This window comes from Sciurus vulgaris, assembly GCF_902686455.1.
Source record: "Sciurus vulgaris genome assembly, chromosome: 14".
Lineage (NCBI taxonomy): Eukaryota > Metazoa > Chordata > Mammalia > Rodentia > Sciuridae > Sciurus > Sciurus vulgaris.
Genome location: NC_136475.1, coordinates 49,013,950 through 49,039,680, shown reverse-complemented (window position 1 = coordinate 49,039,680; position 25,731 = coordinate 49,013,950). Strand labels below are relative to the sequence as shown.

The 25,731-nt window shown below is 32.7% G+C and overlaps 2 protein-coding genes across 5 annotated transcripts in view; one reads left to right on the top strand and one right to left on the bottom strand.

The window, feature by feature from the left end:
* VRK2 (VRK serine/threonine kinase 2) overlaps positions 1-3,954 on the top strand; it is a gene marked incomplete at its 5' end in the record, with an annotated part of 141,219 nt that extends 137,265 nt beyond the window's left edge. The window contains one exon of the mRNA XM_079110471.1: positions 3,659-3,954. Coding sequence (XP_078966597.1) covers positions 3,659-3,700 — 42 coding nt within the window. The 3' untranslated portion in view covers positions 3,701-3,954. The remainder of the gene's footprint in view (positions 1-3,658) is intronic.
* The window catches only part of FANCL (FA complementation group L), a 69,182-nt gene that overhangs the window by 32,662 nt on the left and 10,789 nt on the right, over positions 1-25,731 (bottom strand). For all 4 annotated transcript variants that reach the window (XR_013759142.1, XM_079110474.1, XM_079110472.1 and 1 more), the window contains exons 3-6: positions 24,138-24,198; positions 20,959-21,015; positions 15,857-15,957; positions 518-614 (exon numbers count right to left, since the gene is read on the bottom strand). Coding sequence is in view for 3 of the 4 variants with exons in the window: in XM_079110474.1 (XP_078966600.1) it covers positions 518-614; positions 15,857-15,957; positions 20,959-21,015; positions 24,138-24,198 (316 nt within the window). In the remaining variant the exon portion in view is untranslated. The remainder of the gene's footprint in view (positions 1-517; positions 615-15,856; positions 15,958-20,958; positions 21,016-24,137; positions 24,199-25,731) is intronic.

The following is a 25,731-nucleotide window of genomic DNA, read 5'->3' as shown; positions in this document are numbered from 1 at the left end:
TACAGATCACTAGTCTATAAGGACTCCACAAAGGCATAACCTTTAAAAATTCTTGAAATACAAATGCCAAAAAACTTCAGCCAAACAAACAATAAGAAGTATGCTTATATGTGTGTCTGTGTAGTGGGCTGGGAGGTGGTAGAGTCAGAGACAAGAACTACAAAAGTAATTCATAAGAACTGAAGGCCAAAAGACATTTTCAGAACTTGAGATCATGGAAGAATCCACTCATAGTAAGATACTATGAAAATAACATCATGGTACTTATAGGCTGCTGAATCTTATTTATAATATTTATTAAGTCTAGGTTTGATCAAATTTAAACTAAAATTTTGACAAGAAATTATATCTAGGATTTTGGAAACCTGGTGAATAAATTCTGATGTTTTCTCAAATCCATTTTCAAAAGCATTATTTGTGTATTTGGGGAACCAGCATTCCTTTACATTGAAAATATTCACAGTCTTCATTCTTAAAGTATTTCCTGACCACAGTAACAATCTAACAAGGCACATACCTTTGCTTTCAACTTAACAGTGATTAGATGCTCTCTACCAGAAGCATCTTCTGCTTTTAACTTGATGGTACTGAAGCAAGTATCCACATATACAAGTCTGGTGAGAAGAAAAGAATAAAAATAATCACAAAGGCTTTGGAGGGGGGTGGAGATAGCAGGGTTGAAATGAAAATATTTACTCTGTTACTATTAATCCATTATAAAAATTAATCAGGAATTTCTGCATGCCAACCCTTTCTGCTACTATAGATTTACTGCCATTAATACACCAGCCTAGTGCTTAATGCAGTCATAGATCTCCGGATTATTTACAATGTGTGTCAAGGCTCATGCTGTGGTCAGTGAGCACTATGTTTCGGTTTTCCATCACTGGAACCTTTAGCACACACAGCATGTTTCTGTCAGCCTCTACTTATGTACACATTAAACTTCCTGTCAAACTCTTTGATCCATTTCTGTAGTTTCATACAGTATGAGACATTCATGCTTCCTTTATTTGTTTTTCTCCTCAACGAACTTCTCTTTTATTATCAACAATGTTACTGTACAAAAATCTGGCTGATATTAGTTCATATACTGAAATTGATCCTCTAAGGAAAATGCTATATAAGCACATATACAACCTAGTCTCCTAACAGTAAATTTTCTTTTTGCACAAAATATAGCTTCTGACACTTAACCCAGGCATGTATTCAAGATGACTAATATTTTAAACATATTGCACACACACAATTGTTTTTGCTTTAAGTTGCTCTAAATGCATGAATTTTCTACAATGGAAACCAATATCCTTTGAAATATATCATTCTGCAAAAATATGGTCCCTTGAGTAGCATAAGCTACTGCCAAAATGGTTCAAATTTAGCAGTATATTTACTAGTGAACAGGGCAAGTAGATACTTTTTGACATTTTTACAATACTATTCTCTTGTAAAGATAAAAAAGTAGTCTAAGAGTATTGAACAATGTATCACCCAGACTGATGGTAAGACCTATTAGAGTTCAGAAGTAGCATTAGCCTCCTAACCTAGGTGACATTTTATAACATCACTATATGCCATTGGTTACTGATCAAGTATAACAGTAAAATGAGTCAATTTCAATAAATGCTGGACAGTAAAATTGTAGAACCCTATAATGAAAAATAGATCTAAATCTGTAGGAGATACATATGTTCTTCTACATTTTATTTATGAAATAAAAAGTAAACCAAAAAATCTATCAAAGAGATAGAAATATCATCAAAATCTAGAAAAAAAAAAAAAACTTAGGGTCTCAGAAAAAAAGTAAATATTATTCTAGAAAAAAATGTTTATTTACATAAAAATATCAGTGACTATATAGTTAATTTTTTTCCAACTATATAAGTGCCTTAAACTCCTACCTTCAAAAAATTTGAACATGAGAGCTCATCATGTTTTATCATGACTAAGGTTCAGATACATGAGCATCTGATTCTGAAAGCCTCCATGACACAAATTCAAGTTGAGAAAAGCACATGCATTTATACCCTCCATTTACTAAAAAAATCAAAACATAAAGGAAGTTTTTAAAAGTATAGAATTCCAGTTACAAAAAGAACAAGAGCATTAATTAAAGTAAATTTTTAACAACTTTTATGAAAATGTAAAGTACTTAAAAGAACACTGGCTGACAAAACAGATGAGAAGAGAAAGAGAGAGGGCTCCAGGAGGATGACAGCTGGCAACAAGGCAAAGTCTGCAGAACAGAGTATGATTGATACACACTGGCAGGAATTATGGGGATTTTGTTTTTAAATGAAGAAACCAAAGAGGAAAGGGAAAATTTAAAACTAAATTATAAACAATAAAGTTATGTTTTAGAAGACTGTAAATGTTCTATTATAAATTGTTCAGTGAAAAATATTTATATAATCATAAAAAATAAACTGTTTACTAATTATAATCTTTAGACTCCAGGAAGACAAAATGCTAAAAAAGACTTCATTATAGCTGCAAAAATTAATGTAAATATACTGAACCACTGCAATTTTTTTCAGGGGTGGGGGCAATATCATTCCCCAACATTTCTCCTGACCATTACTATTTAATAAGAAGATTAAAAAACATGGAGCACAGAAAGGGGAAAGATATCAGGAGGAAGGATAACAAGAAAATCTGTAATTGCTAACTAGAGAGTCAAAAGATACATCTTTGGGTGGAAACAAAAGAGAAAAATAATGAAAGGAGAGAGAGAAAGTGGTACACAAGCTAAATCCTTTTTTATTATCAATCAGTATATAATTCCTAAAACTGGTAAATCAAGAAATAATACAGGGACACTATTTAGAAGGGTGGAAGTTGTAAAACATGATCAAAGTGTCTGTTTCAAAGAATAAGACTGGGAATAGGAAATGGTATAGGAAAGGCTGTTTGCATCTCAGTGTAAGCCCTAACTAGTTTAAGACCCCAAGAGAGAGCACCTGAGCTCAGACAGTTGAGAGAGACAAAAAAGGACAACTTTCTGTACTTCACATGGCTATTCATTAGCTGAATGTTCAAAATCATTAGTGAGTATCTATAAAATTAGAAATAAAGGCACTAGTCTTTTGTTTATAATTACAGCAACATAAGATTATTATCACTCCACAGTTTCACAGAGGTACTACTACTTAAAGTGACATGCTCAAAAATATAGCATTTAAGTCCTAATAGCCATGAAGTTACTTTTGTTAAAACTTTAAGGAGTACTATAATTCAAATACAGTAGTAAAAAATGCTTATAATTTCATGTTAATCTCAGCATGGTCAATTAAAATTAAGAAACATTTTTACCCATATGAATTCCTGGCTTCTTTACTGTAGGGAGAGAACCTTACCTCAATTATGAACATCTCCAGTACCTATGACCTGGATTGCCAGTATTCCTCTGGTGTTTATTCTCACCTTCTTCCCTATGGCAATGGAATTCCTGCTCCCATCCCAACCCTACCTAAACCTTAATTTAACAGAATATAGTCCACCTAGCTAGTGACTTGCTAGCTGCCCTTCCAGCAAGACATGGATATGTAACTAAACTTTGGCCACAAGACTACAAGCAGTAATGATATGTACATCTTTTGGATCACTTATAACTAAAGTGTACACTCCTCTCTCCCTTCTTTTCATTCCCCTCCCATAGACTGAACTTGGACAGGCTGGTATGAACTGGCAAAGACCATGAAGACAGGAACAGTGCAACTGGCCAACAGAGCCCTATGTGATGATGGAGGTGTTCTGTTTGGGCCGTCCAAAACAGCAACCTCCAGTCATATGTAACTAATGGAGGATGTAATACATAGCTAGTATGGACACTGATATTCTTTTAATTTCATTTTTTAAATTTTAAACTTAAGTATAAATGTCAATAGTCCTTTGTGGCTACAGGATACTGAACAACAATCACAGTATAGAGCAAAATAATTAGTTTAAAAATTCTTGCATGAATCTTCAGAAAGAGAAATTAGGAAAACTACCCCATTCACAATAGCCTCGAAAAAAATAAAATACTTGGGAATCAATCTCACAAAAGAGGTGAAAGACCTCTACAATGAGAACTATACAACACTAAAGAAAGAAATTAAAGAACACCTTAGAAGATGGAAAGTTCTTCCATGTTCTTGGATAGGAAGAATTAATATTGTCAAAATGGCCATACTACCTAAAGTGCTATACAAATTCAATGCAATTCCAATTAAAATCCCAATTGTGTACCTTACAGAAATAGAGCAAGCAATTATGAAATTCATCTGGAAGAATAAGAAACCCAGAATAGCTAAAGCAATCCTTAGCAGGAAGAGTGAAACAGGGGGTATTGCAATACCAGATCTTCAACTCTACTACAAAGCAATAGTAACAAAAACGGCATGGTATTGGTACCAAAATAGAAAGGTAGATCAATGGTACAGAATAGAGGACACGGACACAAACCCAAATAAATACAATTTTCTCATACTAGACAAAGGGGCCAAAAATATGCAATGGAGAAAAGATAGCCTCTTCAACAAATGGTGCTGGGAGAATTGGAAATCCACATGCAACAGAATGAAACTAAACCCATATCTCTCACCATGCACGTAACTAAACTCAAAATGGATTAAGGACCTCGGAATCAGACCAGAGACCCTGCAGATTATAGAAGAAAAAGTAGGTCCAAATCTTCACCTTGTTGGTCTAGGACCAGACTTCCTTAACAGGACTCCCATAGCACAAGAAATAAAAGCTAGAATCAACCACTGGGATAGATTCAAACTAAAAAGCTTTCTCTCAGCAAAGGAAACTATCAGCAATGTGAAGAAAGAGCCTACAGAGTGGGAGAATATCTTTGCCAATCATACTTCAGATAGAGCACTAATCTCCAGAATCTATAAAGAACTCAAAAAACTCTACTCCAAGAATTCAAATAGTCCAGTCAACAAATGGGCTAAGGAAATGAATAGACACTTCACAGAAGAAGATCTACAAGCAATCAACAAACATATGGAAAAATGTTCAACATCTCTAGTAATAAGAGAAATGCAAATCAAAACCACCCTAAGATTCCATCTCACCCCAATTAGAATGGCGATTATCAAGAATACGAGCAACAACAGGTGTTGGCGAGGATGTGGGGAGAAAGGTACACTCATACACTGCTGGTGGGGCTGCAAATTAGTGCAGCCACTCTGGAAAGCAGTGTGGAGATTCCTTAGAAAACTTGGAATGGAACCACCATTTGACCCAGCTATCCCACTCCTTGGCCTATACCCAAAGGACTTAAAATCTGCATACTACAGAGATACAGCCACATCAATGTTCATAGCTGCTCAATTCACAATAGCCAGACTGTGGAACCAAACTAGATGCCCTTCAATTGATGAGTGGATAAAGAAACTGTGGTATATATATACAATGGAATATTACTCAGCCATAAAGAATGATAAAATTATGACATTTGCAGGCAAATGGATGAAATTGGAGAATATCATGCTAAGTGAGATAGGCCGATCTCAAAAAGCCAAAGGACGAATGATATCGCTGATAAGTGGAGGATGACACATAATGGGGGGGAGGGAAGGGTTAGAGTTAGGGTTAGGGAGGGGGGCAAGTATGGAGGAAGGAACTACTGTATAGAGGGTAAAGAGGGGTGGGAGGGGTGGGGGGAAGGGAAAAAATAACAATGAATCAAACAACATTGCTCTATGTAAATTTATGATTACACAAATGGTATGCCTTTACGCCATGTACAAACAGAGAAACAACATGTATCCCATTTGTTTACAATAAAAAAAAAAAAAAAAAAAATTCTTGCAATCTTCAATGACCTTCTGGAACAGAGTTACCAACCCACTTTTCCTACTTTTTATCATCTGCCTACATCTTAGTTTTTAAGAAACAAAGTTCCATTTTGCTTGAACTTCTGAGAATTTGAGGTTCTCCTTGTGACTAGCAGGTGATCCTGTATCCTAACAAATAAAGCATATTTATATCTATTCATGATAGGAAAGAGTATCCTGGTTTTGATAGTGAAAGTAAGAAACAACCACGTGAGTGATAAAGTCTCACAAACAACATCAAATCTGTTTTACCAAGAAACTCCCATTTCAAATTGTTCTGCCTTACTCTTAAATTGGGTGTCTCAACTTGAATGACAGGGAATAATTTTTGTTCATCTAAATAAAATATAAGTAATTCATTTAAATAATACATTTAGGAAACTTTCATCAATGAAAAGCTTAATTTTTTTTAAAGTTTATGTATAATGCTAGAAAAATACCCACAAAAATCACGTTGAAAATTTATATTGAGAAAGAGTTTAAGTATTATTTAGCTGGGCATATTGTAAAACTGACTAAGAAACTATAAATACAAAATGTAAGGAATAAAATATTTTACTTTTGGCACTCCACTTTGTATTTATCATCTGCTCCATTTCTTATAAGTCTGTTTGCTGTAAATAAAAGACACTAAATTTGAGTTGACATTTTTTTAAACGTTTGCAAAGAATGTTAATACTTAAAATTTCACGGAGATTTTGTTGTTCCTGAGGGTGGTGTCCCTGTTAATAGCTGAATATACCAGGACAGAGAAGAAGAAATGTACTTTCTTTTGAAATATTGCATTTATTTTGACCAACAGCTCAAGTTATATAGTTTTTCTTTCTTTAACCATCAAGGTGCGTTTAAGTAGTAATATCATCAAAAGGCAGATAGCCTCAAAGGGCAGACTGAAGACCTCCATAATTTAATAAAGCACCAAAGATTCCATTTTTACCACCACTCTCAATTTAAGCTTTTAATTAATTTATTTCTTGATTACTCAAAAAACCTCCCTAATGGGTGTGTTCACTTCATGTCTCTTCTGCACAACAATCAATTCTGCCTTCTGTGTCTAGATTTAGTCTTCTTATATACCTCTTACAAATCAACCCCTTGCTCAAAAACACTCATGGAGTCTCTTTCACTTGCTTATAGAGAATCATTAATCTAACCATCAGTATCCTCTAGTCTAGCCCTAATATATATTAATTCCCTTGTGCGAGCAAGATCCCAAACTTGAATGCACACTTTCACTATAACCTTGCCTCCAGCATTCCCTCCTTCATAAGGCTCTCTCAAATCCTTTCAAGGTTACCCCAGTACTCATCTCCTCTAAGAACTTTTCCAAATTATTTGTAGACCCAAAGTGCTTCACCTTTCTCTAAACTCTTACTGCTCTTTTTCATTTAAGTTTTAGCTTACCAATTAATTAAGTTTTTTCATAAGGAACATGAAAGTTTTTGGGTTTTTTAGTCATCAATGGACCTTTATTTTATTCATTTATTTATATGTGGCACTGAGAATTGAACCCAGTGACTCGCCCATGCTAAGCAAGCATTCTAACACTGAGCCACAACCCCAGCCCTGAAATGCAAAGTTTTCTATTTCTGTGTATATGCCAATGCTATATGTGTACATGAACATGCACAAAGCTCTTGTCAGACTACTTCATTATTTACCAATTTAAGTCAAAGTTTGAAACAACAGCTGAATGTAAATACTATTTAATTAAATACTATAAACATATCACCAATTCATAAAAACAATATTTTCACTATTGTATAATTTGTAGTTATTCAGTGCTTTGGATATATGTACAAGGGGAAATCACCCTATTTATAAAGGTAGCTTAGAATGAAAATCATACTGGTTAATATCTGTACTCATATGTGCTATAAAACAGAAATTATCATTTGTTGCAATTAAATCACTACCCTGATTAAGTACTATAAAACACATGCTATCTGACATTCTTGGCTGAACTAATCTAACAACAACTTTATTCCTACTTTACATAAGGAACTTTGTGAGTCTCTTAACATGTTCTTTATTTGTTATTAGGAATGCCTAGCTTCATTTGAAAAATGTAGAAAACATGGCTCAAAGAGGGTAAGTTACTTGTCCAGGGATACACAGGTGATAAGCCAGAATTAAGGCTCTAATTATTGTGATTACTTTAGTATAAGTAAGTATATATCTCCATATCCCTGAGATGCATTAGGAATTATAAAAATATAATCACTAATCAGCTTTGAAGATAATGAACTTAATCAAAAACTCTAACAATGGATGTTGGACAATGTTTCCTGAGCACATCAGATTTAGTACAACTGCATAAACTCTTCCCCAAGATAAAACTGAAAGGCCAATAGTTGAACTATACTCACTTTAAATGATAAATACTATGCTGTCTAAAAAGGACGAAGCATCAGCTCGCATCTGTTAGAACATTTAATCTCTCAATTATCTAGGGCTATGTGATTAAAATAAATATAAAGTATCTTATAAACGAAGTGACTATGCAACTCTCAAGCTGGGACAACTTTGAGACTGTAAGGAATCAAAAGAAAAGGCATAAATTAGTACTGTCCTAGGTAAAGTGGGATACGTGATCAGCCTATGTATGCATAAAGCTAAAGTATCTATAGTTTTCAACTCCAGGACACTCTTAGTACCAAAAAGACATGCCTGTTAAACCCAAAGAATTCTGTTTAATTTTGATCTTTTAATGAACCATTCTATAAAACAACATAAAACAACTCTGTTTAATTCTGATTATTTTAATGACCCATTCTATAAAACAACATATGTAGAAGTTGACAAAAACCCATCATCTGGTATCACTCACCCTTGTGAGTCAGTGTAACACCCAGAATAACCTAGAATTGTCATACCACCTTCATCTTACCCTATAAAGAAGCTGCTGTTTTACAGTGCAGAAACAAGTACAAAAATTACAACAAAAGGAATCAACTTAAGGGCAGCAGCTAATTTCCAGTCACTTTTATTAAAAAAAAAAAAAAAAAAAATCTGAAAAAAGGAAAACTCATTATACTTTAAATGTTTTTCTTTTCCAACTTAAATTTTTGTAAGTCCTAATCCTATAGAGTTGATTAGAAATGCCAAAGATGTAATTTAAAAACACAGGAAGGTCTATACTACGAAAAAAAAAAAGATTTTTCTTTTTTTTCTTTTATTATCAGATTTTCTTTTATTATCAGATTGTATGACACTGACAAATCTACAAGTTTATTATTCAGAATGTAAGGAAAATACAGATATTTTGACATGGTCTAGAAATCAATAAGATTCAAAAATTCATTTCAATCAATTTGTCATGAAAATCATGTGTGTATCAAAGTACATTTTAAATTAAGAAGCTAGCCAACTGTCCAGGCAGTGCCTCAAAAGGTAGCAAATCTAGTGTGCAACCACACAGTTCAGGTCTCGGCGTCAGTTCTACAGGTCCTGAAACCCAATTTTATCAGTGTGTCAGTGGACCAGATTTCATTTAAAAAGTAAGTCACAAAAATAAAACTGATTAATATTTCTTCTTATTTACCAGAGAGTATTAAATGCTGACAAAGTCTTATTCTCTGGCTTCTCATGATTCATGCAGTTTCTCTTTTGTTAATACATTCTTCATATGTAAATAATATGAAACAAATGATTAAGTAACAATAGCTATATTCTTAGTCATTTATCTTAGTCACTATAATAAATTATGATATTTCACAATCTAAGCAAAAGATTTTGAAACCATTTCTAAGGATGAGCATAATTTTGCAAATGGCCAATTTTACTCATGGTAAAACAAGTTTTTATTGGCTTCAACCTTAGAGGAATCTTGAAGATCATCAAGTACTAGAGGGGACTTTATCAAATAGTCCACATTGGAGCTGTCCCCCCATACAACTCAAGAAATCACCATTTACAATGGGTGTGGTGCACACATCTGTAATCCCACAGATAGGGAGACTGAGGCAAGAAGATAACAAGTTCAAAGCCACCCTCAAAAATTCAGTGAGGCCCTAAGAAACTTAGCAGATCCTGTCTCGAAATAAAATAATAAAAATAAAAAGTGGGGGAACTGGGGATATGGTTCAGTGTTAGCACCCCTAGTTTCAATCCCTGGTACCAAAAAGAAAAGATAGTGGTATAATGTAGGCCAGCCTTGTTCACATACATTCATTTTATGTACAAAATTGGGAATAAAAATATACATCTTGAAATTTATTCTGTGAATTAAATAAGAAAATGAAAAGCAGGTAGTACAGTCAGTGACACAAAACAGAAACTTCATAAAAAGCAGTCCTATAAGAACCAATCTAAGTCTAAAGAAGAGATAAGCAATTATACTGTAATGAATCATTTTTGGCAGACACATGCATATACTTACTTTTGCCTTTCATCTATTATCAATTTAGAAATCTGTTCCTTTTTCTCCAACATTAGAATAATGGGTATAATGCAAAGCAAAAGTCAGCAATTTCTATTTATCTCTTAAAACACTCCATAAAATATTTTATATACTTGTACTATTTCTCTTTTAACTTTGCTGCTAATGGCTCTCAAGAAATCCTATAATTACACTCCACAGTACCTCTCACAGTTAAAATTAAGTACTACTATGATAATCTATTTAATTTCTAACTTTTCTGCTAGATAGAAATTCCATGAAGAATCTTAAGTCTTGCCTGTGTATCTTCCTTGCCTTGCATCATAGACATTCAATAAATAATTCCTGGGTGAAAAAATGAATGATTCAAAAATCTCATCTTGCATCCTCAATGCTTCAACCAATTTTGCTACTGGACTTTTCCCAACCATGTCAGACTTGCTTGGAAAACTGCCTTGAACTCATTCTATCACTACCCAAATAAAACTGGATCATTTCCTCCCCCTTTGCCAACCCCCTTCTACATTCCCAGCTATCCTCTGAACACTAAGATTTAAAACCAAGCATCTGAAAATAAAAATTGTTTTTCTCTATTCCATCAATCTGTATCTAAAGAATGAGTGGGTCCATGATATCAATGGCTTAAAACATCTTCATAAATTCAGCTGAAATTTCTGCTACAGAATCTAAAATTCTGCCTTCTATTTCCTATCTCTCCCCTCCATTATTGGCTTAATTTTATTAAAAAGGTCACATCTATCCCAATCCTACTCAGGAATGGTACCTTAATAAATATAAAGCCTGTTAATGAATAAATATTGATTAATCCTCAACCTCATGACAATAGTACATTTTAAATTACATGTAATATCCATTTCTGGCTACAATGGAATAGACCAACACTTCTGTGAATAACTAAAATAGCCTGGGAAAAGGAAAAGGCATCAAAGAATTGCTTAGCTAACCAGGACTTGAAGGGCCAAAGTCCTAAAAAGAGGAGTGCAGTAAGCCAACACTCTGAAGCCATTTTCCCCTGAGCATATTTATCAATTCTGGGCACAGGGCAAGAAGAGAATGATCTGGGCAAAGGGCCCAGAAAGAGAAGCTATGAAGTAGCCAAAAAATAAAGAAGCAAACAAACAAGAAAACTAGCAGCATTTTTGGCAATCTCTTGAGGACAGGGATAAAAATAATGGAGTTGAAGGGTCAGAATGTGGTAAAATGGCAGGTCCAGAGAACATGGCCTCACATTCTGCAAACTTCCCCTCAAAACTTCTGATCAATCCTTAAACTATAGGATAAGAGGGTAATAAGCCAAACTGAAAAACAAAGGAAAATATTCAGAAAGCTCATGATACTCAGGAGAGATTAATTAGAATTAGAGTCTGCATGTGGGACAAAGTCCAAATGAATACCCCTTACATCTCAGTGAGAACCCTTGAAGAGATACTCTTAAAAGCAAGGCAGACAAGAGGCAGACAAGAGGTAGACGGAGCCTTGCCAAAAATGGTCTCCAACTGAGAGGTAAATTGGTCTTGTGGAGAGACAGAGTATAGAGTTTAGAATCTACTAAAGGAGAAATCACAATGAATATGCCTGGCTTTTTACTTGAAAGGGGAGAGGGAAGAGACCTTGTGGAAATGACAAACTACTCTGAACTCATTTGAGCACTATGGCAATCATCTCCCATTCTATCTTCCCAACAAAGGAAAAAGTAAGCCCACTATGGGAAAAAAATAGTATCAAATGGAGCCTCAACAGTTTTATGTATGCTAACACTCAACAAAAAATTATTAGGTATAGTACAGCAGCCTGAATAAACAAGGGCAAATACTGAAAAACAGCCAATAGGAGGCAGTGATCAAAGAATCATTAACTAAAATGTCTTCAAATTAACCTACCTCCTCATTTCTCTTTCACCATTTTCTTTTGAAAGAATAAGTAGTCACCTTATTGAACAGAGACAAGATTTTAAGCAAAGGAAAAAAAAAAAAAAAAAAAAAAAAAAGGCAACACATTAACACATTTGAGTTCAAAGCAATCAGGAAAACCCAACAGTATTGAATATAAATTTCTCCATTTTATTTTTTAAAAAAATTAACAAGTTCACTGGTGGGGGGGGTTTCCAGTGGAAGATGCAAAAATCTAAAGAGGCAACCGGTGGGGGAGGGGTTCCAGTGGGAAATGCAAAAATCTAAAGAGGCAAGGAGGGAAGATGGTAAGTCACCAGTGAAATGTGACCAGAAGTACTCTGAAGTTTAAAGAGTACATATAGGTAAAAGTATAAAACCACTCTTAGGCCTATGGGTCAGCCTTGGTTGCTCAAGGAAATGAATGAGCAAGAAATACATTTTTTTTCATTCCTCTTACATTAAACATATGACCACTTTTGTTCCTTACACCATTTTTAATAGATTCCAACAGATAAATTCAGTTACAAAAAACTGTTTCTGTAGGTTAATTTCCACTCAAGAAATTTCCAACAGGAATGTGTTTTGGTTTCCAATATCTAATATATAAACTTTTGAATATATTTGTTAATAGGCAAGACATTCAATTAGGGCAATTAAAAGCAGAAAACTGGTCTATCAAAAACAAAGATTAAAAAAAAGAGAGATAGTATTCAGTTGGGCATAGTGACACACACCGGTAATCCCAGCAGCTTGGAAGGCAGAGACAGGAGAATCGAGAGTTCAGCCTCAGCAAAAGTGAGACACTAAGCAACTCGCTGAGACCCTGTCTCTAAATAAAATACAAAAAAGGGTTGGGGATGTGGCTCAGTGGTCAAGTGCCCCCTGAATTCAATCCCTGGCAACCCACCCCACACCCCCCAAAAAAAGAGATAGAATTCAACATGTAATTAGAGCTATTCAAAATTAAATAGATTCTCTCATCAGAATACTTGACATCATAATAACTTTAGGAGGGTCCTGATAACTCACTAGAAATAAATGCATGGAAAGTGTCAAGATGTGTTGTGTTCTAACCCAACATAACTGAAAACATGTCTAGAACCAATGCCTTGCTATTGAGAACTCTGATAAAATTGTTTTGATTTTATTGGGGGAGTGGGTGGAACTTGTTTGTTTGGAGATAATGTAGCCAACTTTTTACTACAAAATGTTTTCATGGAACTTGACAAAAATATAAAAAAATCTGAAGTCAAACTACATAGAGGTAACAGATGAATGGAGAAGAATGATCATCTCTCTGAGGGACCACAAAGGATCATTCACATTTTGGACATGGAAAAAAAATCTATAAACAGACTGAAAAGAATTCTTTAAAAAAGGAGAGAGAGAGCGAGAGACAAAGAAGTATCCACAATGGTCACAAAAGACAAAGAGTTTTAAGAATCGCTGGCTAAAAGTATCAAATACTAGAAAAAAATCAAGAACAAAGACTGGACTTGTCCAAAGGAAATAAATGTCAATTGTCATGAATACAATTTACTGAGAATGTCAGAATGAAAGTCAGGCTGCAAGAGATCAGAGACAGTTAGATCTTTTTTTATTTTTAATACCACTCATTCCAAAAAGAATTCCAAGAACTTTATAAGAAACAACAGAACAGAAAAATAGTAGAAGAACAAAATGCAAAATAATATTAGCATACACAAAGGTAGATTCTGTATCTAGCATAGCTCTACAGTGAGCCAAAAACTTGATTCTGAGCTTCCTTAGGACCATGTCAAAAAGAGCTTAATTAAAGGATTCATATTATTCATTAAATAAAAGGTTAGATATCAGAAATATGACTTCTCTAACACCTGAAATAGGAGAAAATGTTCATGGTTTCTCATAAAGACAATGCTGAAACAAAAAGCAAGACCTGCAAATATAAAATCTCTAATGCATTTCACAGGGCTGTTTCATTTTTCATTCCTTAATGCCAATCAGTGTCATCCTCAAGAGTAACCATACAAGAGACCAAAATCATGGTGTTCAGTTCTAAGATCCCATTTGGAAAACACATACAGTAACAATTAAACAGACTTTAAGCAGTCTATCTATAGTGAAACACTACTACTGGCAATCATAATTTTAGTAAGGTTTTAACAGCTGAAAGTTGAAGCTGAACTTTTTGGCAGAACTCGGTATATTAATTTCAGGGCTTCTAAGTACAGATTTGCCAACTCTGTTAACCAGGAAGACAGTAAGGTTGAGAAGTACTTATAAAAAATTAAGAAGTCTAACTAAAGTACATACCTGGAAGAACAGCCAACCTATCTCTGCACAGAGGTGCACCAGTAAGAGACATGGCCCAAAATTCAAATTCAGTAGAGAAAAAAGATGGAAAAAAAAATTGATTTGTGTATGACAGGAGGAACTGTTCTTAGTTAAAAGTTTATGAGGGATATAAAGGGAAGTTGGACACATGGGCAGAAGAAAAGTGAATGCTTTCTTCAATAATTATGATGCATTTTTTATCACCTCTAGGAACAATTATATCAGAATAATTTGGAACTCTAAAATATGTTTATGTCTAGTTTGTCTTTAGCTATCAGCTTATAGTATAAATATATTAAAGGGTATATATTTTGCGCCTAAGATATGTTCCTTGCTTTCTCTTAAAATGCTATTTGAAGTTAGCTATCAACAGGCCAAATCAGAAAACAGCTAAAAAATAACAAAACAATAAGAAAATGTTTTAAACACATTCAGAAAAACTCACTGGTGAAAATTTCCACATTCATTCCACATAATAACTAAATGTGAGTCTTTATCCTAGCAATAGAACAATCTAAAATGAAACAATGAATACTAAAATAGAATTGACAGTGTTAAGAACTGAGAGCTTAATTGGTCTATCTATATTGATGCTTTAACTCAAAGTAGAAAGTTTATAATTACACTTAATAATGAGAAGTAATATTTCAAAGTATCCACAATAACAAGCTAAATTCAGCAACTGAAAATCAAGTAAATCACCACAGACCTTTTTTCAGGTGATAGATGAATTAGTTTTAGCAACCTGCATATCCATCTACTGAACTTGTTTTAAATTATTTATTCATCTCTTTTCTCCAAAAAAGCTACATGAATTTTCCAAACCATACCTGCTAAAATCTACTACTCAAATTACAAAAGCACTTAAAACTATATATGTATATATATATATATACTATATATATACACACACACACACACACTCACACATATGTATATGTGTACACAGTTGAATTTAGAAAGGTCGAATTATATATTAAACAAAAATAACTAAATATATATCTATATACATCTCTCTGTGTCTAACTATATCTATATATACCAAAAATATTATAATTTTTTCAGTCTCATTCACATTTCTCAGCATCACTTTTCAACCATGGATAATTTAGTAACATTTAGAATAATGCTACACATTCTATAAAAATATCACGAATGTTCAATAAAAATATCTATTAGTATAACATCTTACATCATTAAAATGTCATTTTTTCCCAAATTACATTTTGCTTTGCAGGTCATTTTTTTAAAATACTCCCCCCAACCCTTGCTTTCATTCATAGCAACAATAAAGATCAGATGTGCTGATTATAATGAAACACTCTGACTAAAAACAGATATAAATTGCCAAAATGGAACTATATTAAATTGAAATGTATAAAACAAAGTCATTTCTAAAACATATTCAGACATACTTATCCCAACCCAGAGTTCCTATCTCTTCAATAAGGCTTGAGTAGAACTGGGGAGGAGGAGGTAGTGCATATAACTCTTGTCTATTCTTTAAAGCAACTTCCTGTTTAAAAAACAATAATAATCAGTTGTGGAATGCTAGACAATGAATTGTACCTGATTACAAAACACAAATCATAATCTTCTTAGTGAATAACAAAAGTGCTCATTATTTTAAAGAAAGCCTAGGTGACCCATTCCCCTTTTCATGAAAAAGTTAAAGAAATACAATAAAGGTCATGCAAAATGTCAATTTTTATACCATGAAAAGAACTTAAGATTTTAATATTCTCCTGGGCTATTATATCTATCAGAGACGAAAGAACCAAAAAAAAACAAAAAAAACAAACTCATCCTCAAGGCTTCATTATCTTTCTAATCCCATGCATATGATGTTTGATATAAAAAACGATATGCCTTTAAACAAAAGACTGAACTCTAACTACATTAACTAGACTGATATGAATCACATCTTAACAAACCTTCATTATCACAATAAATATCTACCTGTTAATTTCTTTCACTGACTTGCATTTGGTATTACTCTATAACCTGGTTAAGTCTAGAATTTTATTATTTGACTAGCTCGATGACAGTTCCTTTCCTTTAGGTGCCCTTATGAAATCTTTAAAATGGTTTATGAATTAAACCAGAATATAAATTTTTTATAAGCAATGCAAACAAACTAGAATTGCTGAGGTTAAAAATTACCAACGACTTTGAAGCTGCCAACCTTGACAAGTATCTCATGTGAAAAGTAAAAACATATATAGCTATGGATTACTTAAATATTCATGTGGTCTGGATTATCAAAAGATATTACAAGTTGAACACCCTCTATGTGAAAATTCAAAGTCAGAAATGCTTCAAAATCACAAATTTTTAGTACTAACCTGACACCACAAGTGAAAAATTCCAAACCATGACACCTTGTTTCAAGCACAAAATTAATGAACCCATTACCTAAAACTACCTTTAGGTTATGTGTGTAAGGACTATATGAAGCAAATTTCATTTTAGATTTGAGTCTCCTCCCAAAATATCTTACTATGTATATGCAAATATTTCAAAATCTGAAAAAATCCAAAATCTGAAATGCTTCTTCTCCCAAGCACATCAGATAATGATGCTCGACATGTAGAAAAAATAAATCAAATAAAAAATTAGTCACAATAACAAAAATAGATGAGAACAAACTAAAAAACTATGAACATTTCTGGTAAATGTAACCATAATAAAAATCTGAAATTTTTATTCTTTCAAATATATGTTTAACCTATTATTTGTCCTTATACTTTCTTCATTTAACAAGGATAGGACATTAGTAAGCTGCGGTAATACTTGAAAGAAAAGATTTAACAAAAAAGCATTTCAGAATCAGGACTACTAACTGAAACTACTTCAATCTAATTCTGAAAAACTTTAGGATGATAAAACCATGAAAGCAGATCTGTAAAGCCAAGAAATCAATATTTAGAGAGTAAGCTCCTAAGAGACAAGACATACACTGCCTTTCTTTTTGACCTAATGTCCAATATTATCTAAAAATAGCCTGGTGGTCCACAAAATTAATTTGTATGATTAAGGTTATCCTCTACTTGTCACTAAATGAGTTAATACCATTCTTTTAATTAACAATTACACAGTATTTCTTCTGAAGTTTCTGCTTTTATTCAGAAATATCAATTACTGATATCATAAATACTGAAGGTAAAAATAAACGTGGATAATAAAAATGTATTTCAAATCTAGATTTACGATATTTCGGGTCAAGACAGTTACCCCTACTTTACAACCTTAACAGGAAATAGGGCAAAGGTGAAGAAGCAACCACTTTTCACAAAGGAGACAAAGGGACTCAGTAGAAAGGTTTAACATATATACCAACTCCCACTATATGCCCAGTTATTACCAGGAAATTTCATGAGAGATTTACAAAATTTTCTGAGTAGTTCAATATCTACTCATTTCATTTGGGCACCACTCTCAAGACCCTTCACTGTTGATTGTATTATAGAAATTCTATTACTAACAACAAAGCCTAAGAAATAAACTAATAATGCTTACATATTTAGGTATAATATCTTAAATGAGCAATGAAATCACTAATTTTACTATAATTTCTAAAGAAAGATAAAATATAGGATCTCTTTTTTTTTTTATTCAGAAAGGCAGCACAAATATACTAAGTAAAATACTGTAAGTAGAGATCAATCTTACTGTCTCATTTTAAAGTAGTAAGTGTTTCCCCAAAATAATGGCCAATAAAACCGTGACTTACAACTCAGTGAAGTCACTTTTAGTAATAAGAGTTTAATGGTATATATGGCTTTACTCTGGTTCCCTTAGACCTTACATTTGTATAACATTAAATTTACAATAAAAAGATAAAAGAAAAATTTCAAACTTTTCTCCAGTGTCAAGGGAATATGAAACAAGTATGCGCTACTTCTTCACCTGACCTTTTTTAAGATTATTATATCATGGACTTTAATGACATTTATAATCAACTTTGGGTTTAAAAATTTGTAATTTGAAATTTAATTCAGAAATTAATTTTAAATTCTTTATTCTGATCCCAACTGTTTTATCAAAGTTCTACCTCAGAAGATTATTAGAAAGATTTAAAAAGGACTCAGAAAAATATCTAGCAACTAAGTTCTCAATGTATGACAGCTGCTACAAAAAATAAAAAGGTCTCAAAGAAAACCACAAAGAAATATCCAAGTGCTTTCAGTTGGTAGGAGCAATATTGGTATTATAATTTTGAAATAAACTATTATAATAATAAACAAGCATATGGAGAGAAAACATAAGTAAAGCATAACCAAAAAAACATAATAATGATAATATCATTAGAAACCAATGTTTCAAAGTAAAAGACATGCAAGCATAAAAACAAAGAAGTAAAAAACTCAGTGTCAAATCTGAATTGGAAATAGCAATATGAATGCATGATTAATGTATTTTTTCTTAGTTTTGTTCACTGAAAGGATCTAGAAGTAGTATGATCAATGAGTATTTGTTTATAGTTGCAGCATCTAAATACCATTACACACACACACACACACACACACACACACACACACACACATACAAAATCCATGGTTTTGGAGAAATGGCTGATTATAGTTCTACAGTAAGATAAGTAAATGAGGCCAGAAGCATAGAAGGTTGGGTTACATTAAAAGACCTCAGAAGCCAACATGAAGGGGCTTACACTGACCAAAAATGGACTAATTTAAGCATCAAAAAGAAAATGAGTGCAAGGTATAAAAGTTAATCAAATATATAAAAACTCATGGGTTCATAATAACACTAAAAAGAAAAATCTTTAGCTCCCTGTAACAGTTGCTAGGCACCAACTCATTATTCTAAAAATTGATTTGAAAAAAAAAAAAAAAAGGAAAGAAACAAGCACTTATCCTATCTCTCTAGTGTGAACTGTACCTCAAATTAACCAAATAACTGTTGAGGGTTCTTCTCTATAGAAGATTTTCAGACAATAAATGCAGATGACAGAATTATTTTTAAAATATCACCATTTATAAATTCTAATGAAACAGTAAATTTAGGCTATTATTAACGCTGGATGCTAAAATCACTAAGTGATAGGCTGATGGGAAACACTGAGATGGATCTAAATCTACTGATCAATTATTACTAAGAGGAATCATCAGACAACATGTAACCCCTAATGCAGTAAAACAAGTGCAGAGTACCAAATATTCTTATGAATCCAAATCTACTGAGACCTCTAGATCTAACTGCCAAATCACAAAGAAGATACAAGTTGAGTATTCCTATTCAAAATACTTGAGTGTGTGGCACTGGGTTCAATCATTAGCACCACATAAAAATAAACAAATAAAGGCATTCTGTCCATCTACCACTACAAAAAAATTAAAAAGCGTTTCAAGATTTGGTTTTTTTTCAGATTTTGCAATATTTATAAATACATAGTAAGACATCATCAAGATGAGATTGAAACTTAAACAGAATTTGTTTATATGTCATATGCACCTTATATATGGCCTGAAGCAATTTTTTAAAAAAATTTAACAATTTCTGCACCAAACCAAGTTTCATGCTGTGAAATTTTCCACTTGTGGCATCACGTCAGCATTCAAAAAGTCTGTGATTTTGGAGCATTTTGAATTTTCAGATAAGGAATGCTCAATCTATAGAAGACATAAAATAATCCACAAATATCTAACAAACTAAATCTACAATGTGAAAAATTTTACAGGACATATAATTTGGTTTATTCAACAAGTAGATGACATAAAAGAGAAAGGGTAGGATGAAAGGGAGATATTACTATAAATTAAATGTCATATAAGTCTTAGGTAAACTGAAGACAATAATACATTGTGTGGACCTTGTTTGGATACTGATGCAAACAAAACAACTATGAGGAATTACCAACTTTCTTAAAGCTTCACTGAGTCTCTTCCAAAAAAGGAGAAAAATCATGTTGGCAAAATGTTAAGGTTAGATTACAGGCTCATGGTATTCACTATAATCTTCTCTCCTCTTTTGTTTATGTTAAGACCCAGGTAATGAAAGGGTTTTAAGGAAACAGTATCTACAAGATAAACTAAATAATCAACTATTTTATGCAAAATTCATTAACTGACCAAACAACTACTATCTGTAACTGAATATATTTAATGAAGTCTAACAAGTTTTTCAGGGATCTGCAACTACATACAAAATTATTCATACATCATATTATATCTTTAAGTAAGATTATCTAATCTCTCCCTAGATGTTAAGTTCTCTGATAGGCCAAGAATGCATTTTATTTCTTCACCATCTACCAAACATTAGTGTCAAGGGTACCAAATTTATAATACAATGAAATTGATTCCTATAGTTCTATTCCTTATGCAATTAAAGGAAAGTATCATTCACATTTACAAAGTAGCATTTCATTGTACAAAGTAAAATGAAATAGAAAATGAATGGAAGTTGACAAGTTTTACATTCTAAGAATTTTTAAAAAGGTTATAGAAACAATCAAGACTTCAGAATATGGTAACAATGTTAAAAAAATTCTTACCAAAACCATCTTCAACTCCATCATAAAACTCATTAGATCAGCAGAGTGCTGCATTCTCTAGATCAAAACATTTCCGATTAATATGTATAATGACTATTCTAGTCATGTAAAATGGAATAAAATACAAACTGGAATGTTAGAAAAATATTGGCTATGTCTACAACTTAAAGGTATTAAGTAATAAAGCAATGGTCATTATTCCTACTATTCCTACCAATTTCATTTTGAAAAAAGTAATTAAAGACCTCAAATCTATTTTAGTGAGTCATACTGAATATCACTTAAAACTTCACACACTCCTCTGTTCCTTCAGTACTGCTCACTGCCAAGTTCAGCAAATCTAGCAAATCACATCATTATTTTAAAAACAGGAGGAGAGGGATGTGAATGGAAAGAACATAAAACAAAAAACCAAATGTACAGAATTTTAAAAATTTAATTACAGTAAGAAATTAACAACTATTTATCAACAATACTATACATTTTTAACACTTTCTTGACCTTGAAGACCACTTATAGTTATTTTTGTCCTTTCACAACTAACCCATACTAATTCAAAAGGACATAATCATTCAATAAAATAAAAGCTAATATAATAAAATGGCCAAAGGAAATAATCTCTAAAGTAGAATAATGACTTAAGAATTATGGTTCCATTTCCTTGAAACCTTTCATTCTTAATATAGCTATAGAATTAAGAAAAGGAAAAAAAATCAAGTTTAACATTGCTTTCTTAGAATTCAACAATCATTTCTATGATTAACATCAAAATTTGTGTTTTTGGTTTTTGTTGCACTACACTAACTCCACACAGTTCTTCTTAACAAAGTCAAATGTAAATTTGGTCAATTTTTTTAGATGAGAAAAATAAGAATCTAGGATATTTCAACAATGCGTGAAGACATATTCATATCTTAACATAGCTTTGAGTAGGCATATGTTTGTAGAACATAACTATACCTTTTTTTTATATGGTACTTCTTCCCTGTAGTTTACTACAGACAAGTAATAAATTATATCAGGGGTCTACAAACCACAGCCCAGAAGCTAAATTCAGGTTAATTCCTATTTTGTTAATAAAGTTTTTATTGGAATGTAGGCATACCCATTCATTTGCCATTCGTCATGGTTGCTTGGGTACTACAGAAGAGGGTACAGCACCGGTCAACAAAACCTAAAGATGTTACTATGATCCTTTACAGAAATAAGTTTGTTAACCCCTTGGGCCATATTTACTGAAAATGATACAAGAGAAAAAGAGTAATATTCAGACGGTCTTTGACTAAAACAAAAACTCAAACTAATACTGAGGTCTACCAGCGGGAGGGCAGGGAGATGAAACTGATTCCTATAGTAACTGATACTCTTTCTAGAAAACAGCTTCATCAATTAGTAGAGGAAAACAGAGTTATGTATTTTACTGTTATCCTTTATTAACATTTTTTTTCAGGCTACACATCACAATAGATTAATTTCTTAAACTTCAGTGTATAGTACAAATAGCCATGGAAATGGAGGAATAGAAAGCAGAAATTTAAACACTCCATTAAAAAAATTGCCATAATTATTCTGCAGCTATGGCAGTCTATATTCTCAAAGTAAGTAGTTTATCTCCTGCATTTCTTTGGGACTCAGTATTGCTTTATGTGAGTGATTCTCATTGTTGGTTATCGCACATAACTTGTTTTTAAGATAGAAAATATATAGGAAATAGGAAAAATACCAATGGATAAAGAATTAAAAATGCAATTCTACCAACATTTATTTTTCTACAAAAGATAATTCATTATTTTTAGTTGCTTCAATAATGCGGGGTTTTTGTTTGTTTACTGATTGACTGGTTTTGTTTTGTTGTTGTTTTTCCTAAGTTTTTCTAATCCTTTAAGGAATTTTCAGGTAAAGGACTATATACATGAAGTATAACTAAATTAATCCTGCCTGTATCTCACCTTGGCTATCTTTTCTCCTCTCATTATGCAAGTACACATCATTCTAAGTGATACTTCTCACCCTTTTCTGTTGTTATTCTAGAGCTAAAATATCCATTTTTGCTATAGATATCCTATAGCTCTAAATGGGTCCAGGTTTTTTTGTTTGTTTTACTTTGTTTTGTTTTGTTTTATTCCTGTCAGTACTATTCAGTCTCAGAAAGAAAAAAAAAAAGGAAAAAAAAAAAAAAATCACCCAAAAAGAAACTGAAATGGATAAGGGTGAATCTATTTGAAGGACCTAGTGGCTCAAGGATGAAAATTAGTTTCAACACAAATGCTGCCTGGAGATCTGCTGAGGATTCCCAGAAAACATTTTATATAATGCATAGATCCATAAAATACTTCATAGCCAGAGATGGAACCTACAAAATTTAGTAACTATGAAACCAGTTTGTTATAACATTCTGCAAAAAAAAGGATTTTTTCCCATGTTATTTCATTGATGCATTCTAGGTGTACATAATGGTGGGACTGTTACACATTCATATATGCACACAATATAAGAATTCAGCAAATATAATTCCCCAGTATTTCTCCTTTCTTCTACTAGTCTCCCTTTGATTTTCAGGAGATCTCCCCACCCACACACCTTTCATTTCCTTTTTCCTCTCTAGCTACCACATAAAAAAATATTATGACTCTTGACCTTCTGAGTTTGGCTTATTTTGCTTAAGATAATATTGTCAAGTGCCATTCATTTTCCTGCAAATGACATAATTTCATTCTTCTTTATGGATGAATAAAACTACATTGTGTTTATATATCACATTTTCTTTATTCTTACATCCACTGATAGATACCTAGGCTTGTTGCATAGTGTGGCCATTGTGAATTGTGCAGATGTAAACACAAGTATGCATGTGTTGCTTAGTATGCTGACTTTAGTTCTTTAGGATAAATGCCAAGGAGTGGTATAGGTGGGTCATATGGTGGTTCCTTTCCTACTCTTTGAGGCATCTCCATACTGATTTCTATACTAGTTGTACCAACTTCCAATCCCATCAACAGTGTAAAAGTGTTTCATTTTCTCCACATCCTTTCCAGCATTTATTATTGTTTGTATTCTTTATGGCTACCATTCTGACTTGAGTGAGATGAAATCTCAGTGTAGTGCAAAGCAGGGCTTTAAAAAGTAAATTTAGTACTTTCTTATCCTCACTTAAAGAATAAACCTTTTAAAAGACTTACCTGTTGGATTATTTGATGGTATCCATTAAGTATAGTTTTCAACTGCCAACTGCACAGCAATCTATAATTTTAATAATACAAAATAGTTTATTCATTGTTTAGAATTAAAAGGAAAAAAATTTATTTGTATGCTAACACAAATATGCACATATGATCAAAAAAATGACATAAATATAATTCTGACAAGTTAATAAAATTTTACCACTTATACTGTTGAAAGTCATTTTCAAATTGTCAGTATTAATTCTACTTTGAAATATAAATAACCACAATCAGTAAATGACATGCAAACAGTACATCTTTTTTTAACTTTAACTTACCCAAAGCAAAGTTTACTATTGAACTCAATTCCTCAAGGTAAGTAAAATAGAACCAAAAGTTCTGAGTATATCACAATTGTATTTTTAAAAACATATACAGCAATATATTATTGTTCAAATTCCAGATTAATGTAACCAAAAGAATACCTACTTTGAATTGTACAAATAGTAATAAGTTACTATTACTATTACATCCGTCTACTGGTTTACCTCACCTGTGCTCTCAATATTTGTAGGTAAGTAACTTTTCTAAGGAATTATATTTACTTGCCTGAAATAGGAAGTCTGAGTTTTTCCAACTTGGGCCTTTTTAAACCACCACAACTCCCTCCATTCTTGGACCCTTAAATCCTATACCCATCCCATCTCCTCATGGCAGAGCACTTTATTCAACTTCTATGGATAGCATCCTCTCCAAGTGTGCTACAGATTCCTTGTTACCAACTTGGTCACTTCACTTCTTTAATTATCCTTTTACTTGTGATATCCTTACCTTATTCTCTGTAAGTTTTTCCTCCTTAATTAATTAACTTGCTGAAATATGTATCATCTTGGGAAGAAAAAACAAATAGCTCTTTCTTGAATGCACATGCCTGCCTACCCTCTCCTTTTCTTCAAAGTAATTTATACGTTTCCATTTCCTTTCTACCCACTCATCCAGTCAGAACTCCAACAACCCAGTTTCTGCCATTGCACAAATCTATTCATATCTAACCTCATCTCTGCAACACTCAGCATGGCTAATCATTCCTTCTTTCAGTCTCTCCTTTAGACCCTAATGTCCAAATTTTCCTCTTTCTTTTTTGGTCAATCCTAATCTTATAAATTCTACAAATCCTTCCCTCAAGGTCCTGTCACTGTTCTTCTTTTCACCCCACAGACATAGAAACTAGAAAGTCTATTCATATTCATGGTTTCAACTGCTATGCCAACTGTGACTTCCACATATAACTTCACTCCAAGTCTCACACTCAGGTTCCACACCAATACATTTCTACTTACTAAACAGCTACTCCTGATGTTTTATACTCAATATGCCTAAAACTAATCTCCCATTTTTCCATCTGTGATCTCATCCTAAATTTAGTAATCTGAGCGAGGAACCTGGAAAGGATCCTCTAATCCTCTTTCCCTCTTAATGCCACTTTCAATCAGTCACAAAATCCTATCAAATCTACTCACAAATATCTCTGGATTCCTTTTCCTCCACTCTTCTCCAGAGATTTTTAGGAGCAGAACTAAGTTTTGAGACAATGTCTAAATATCTAGTCTCA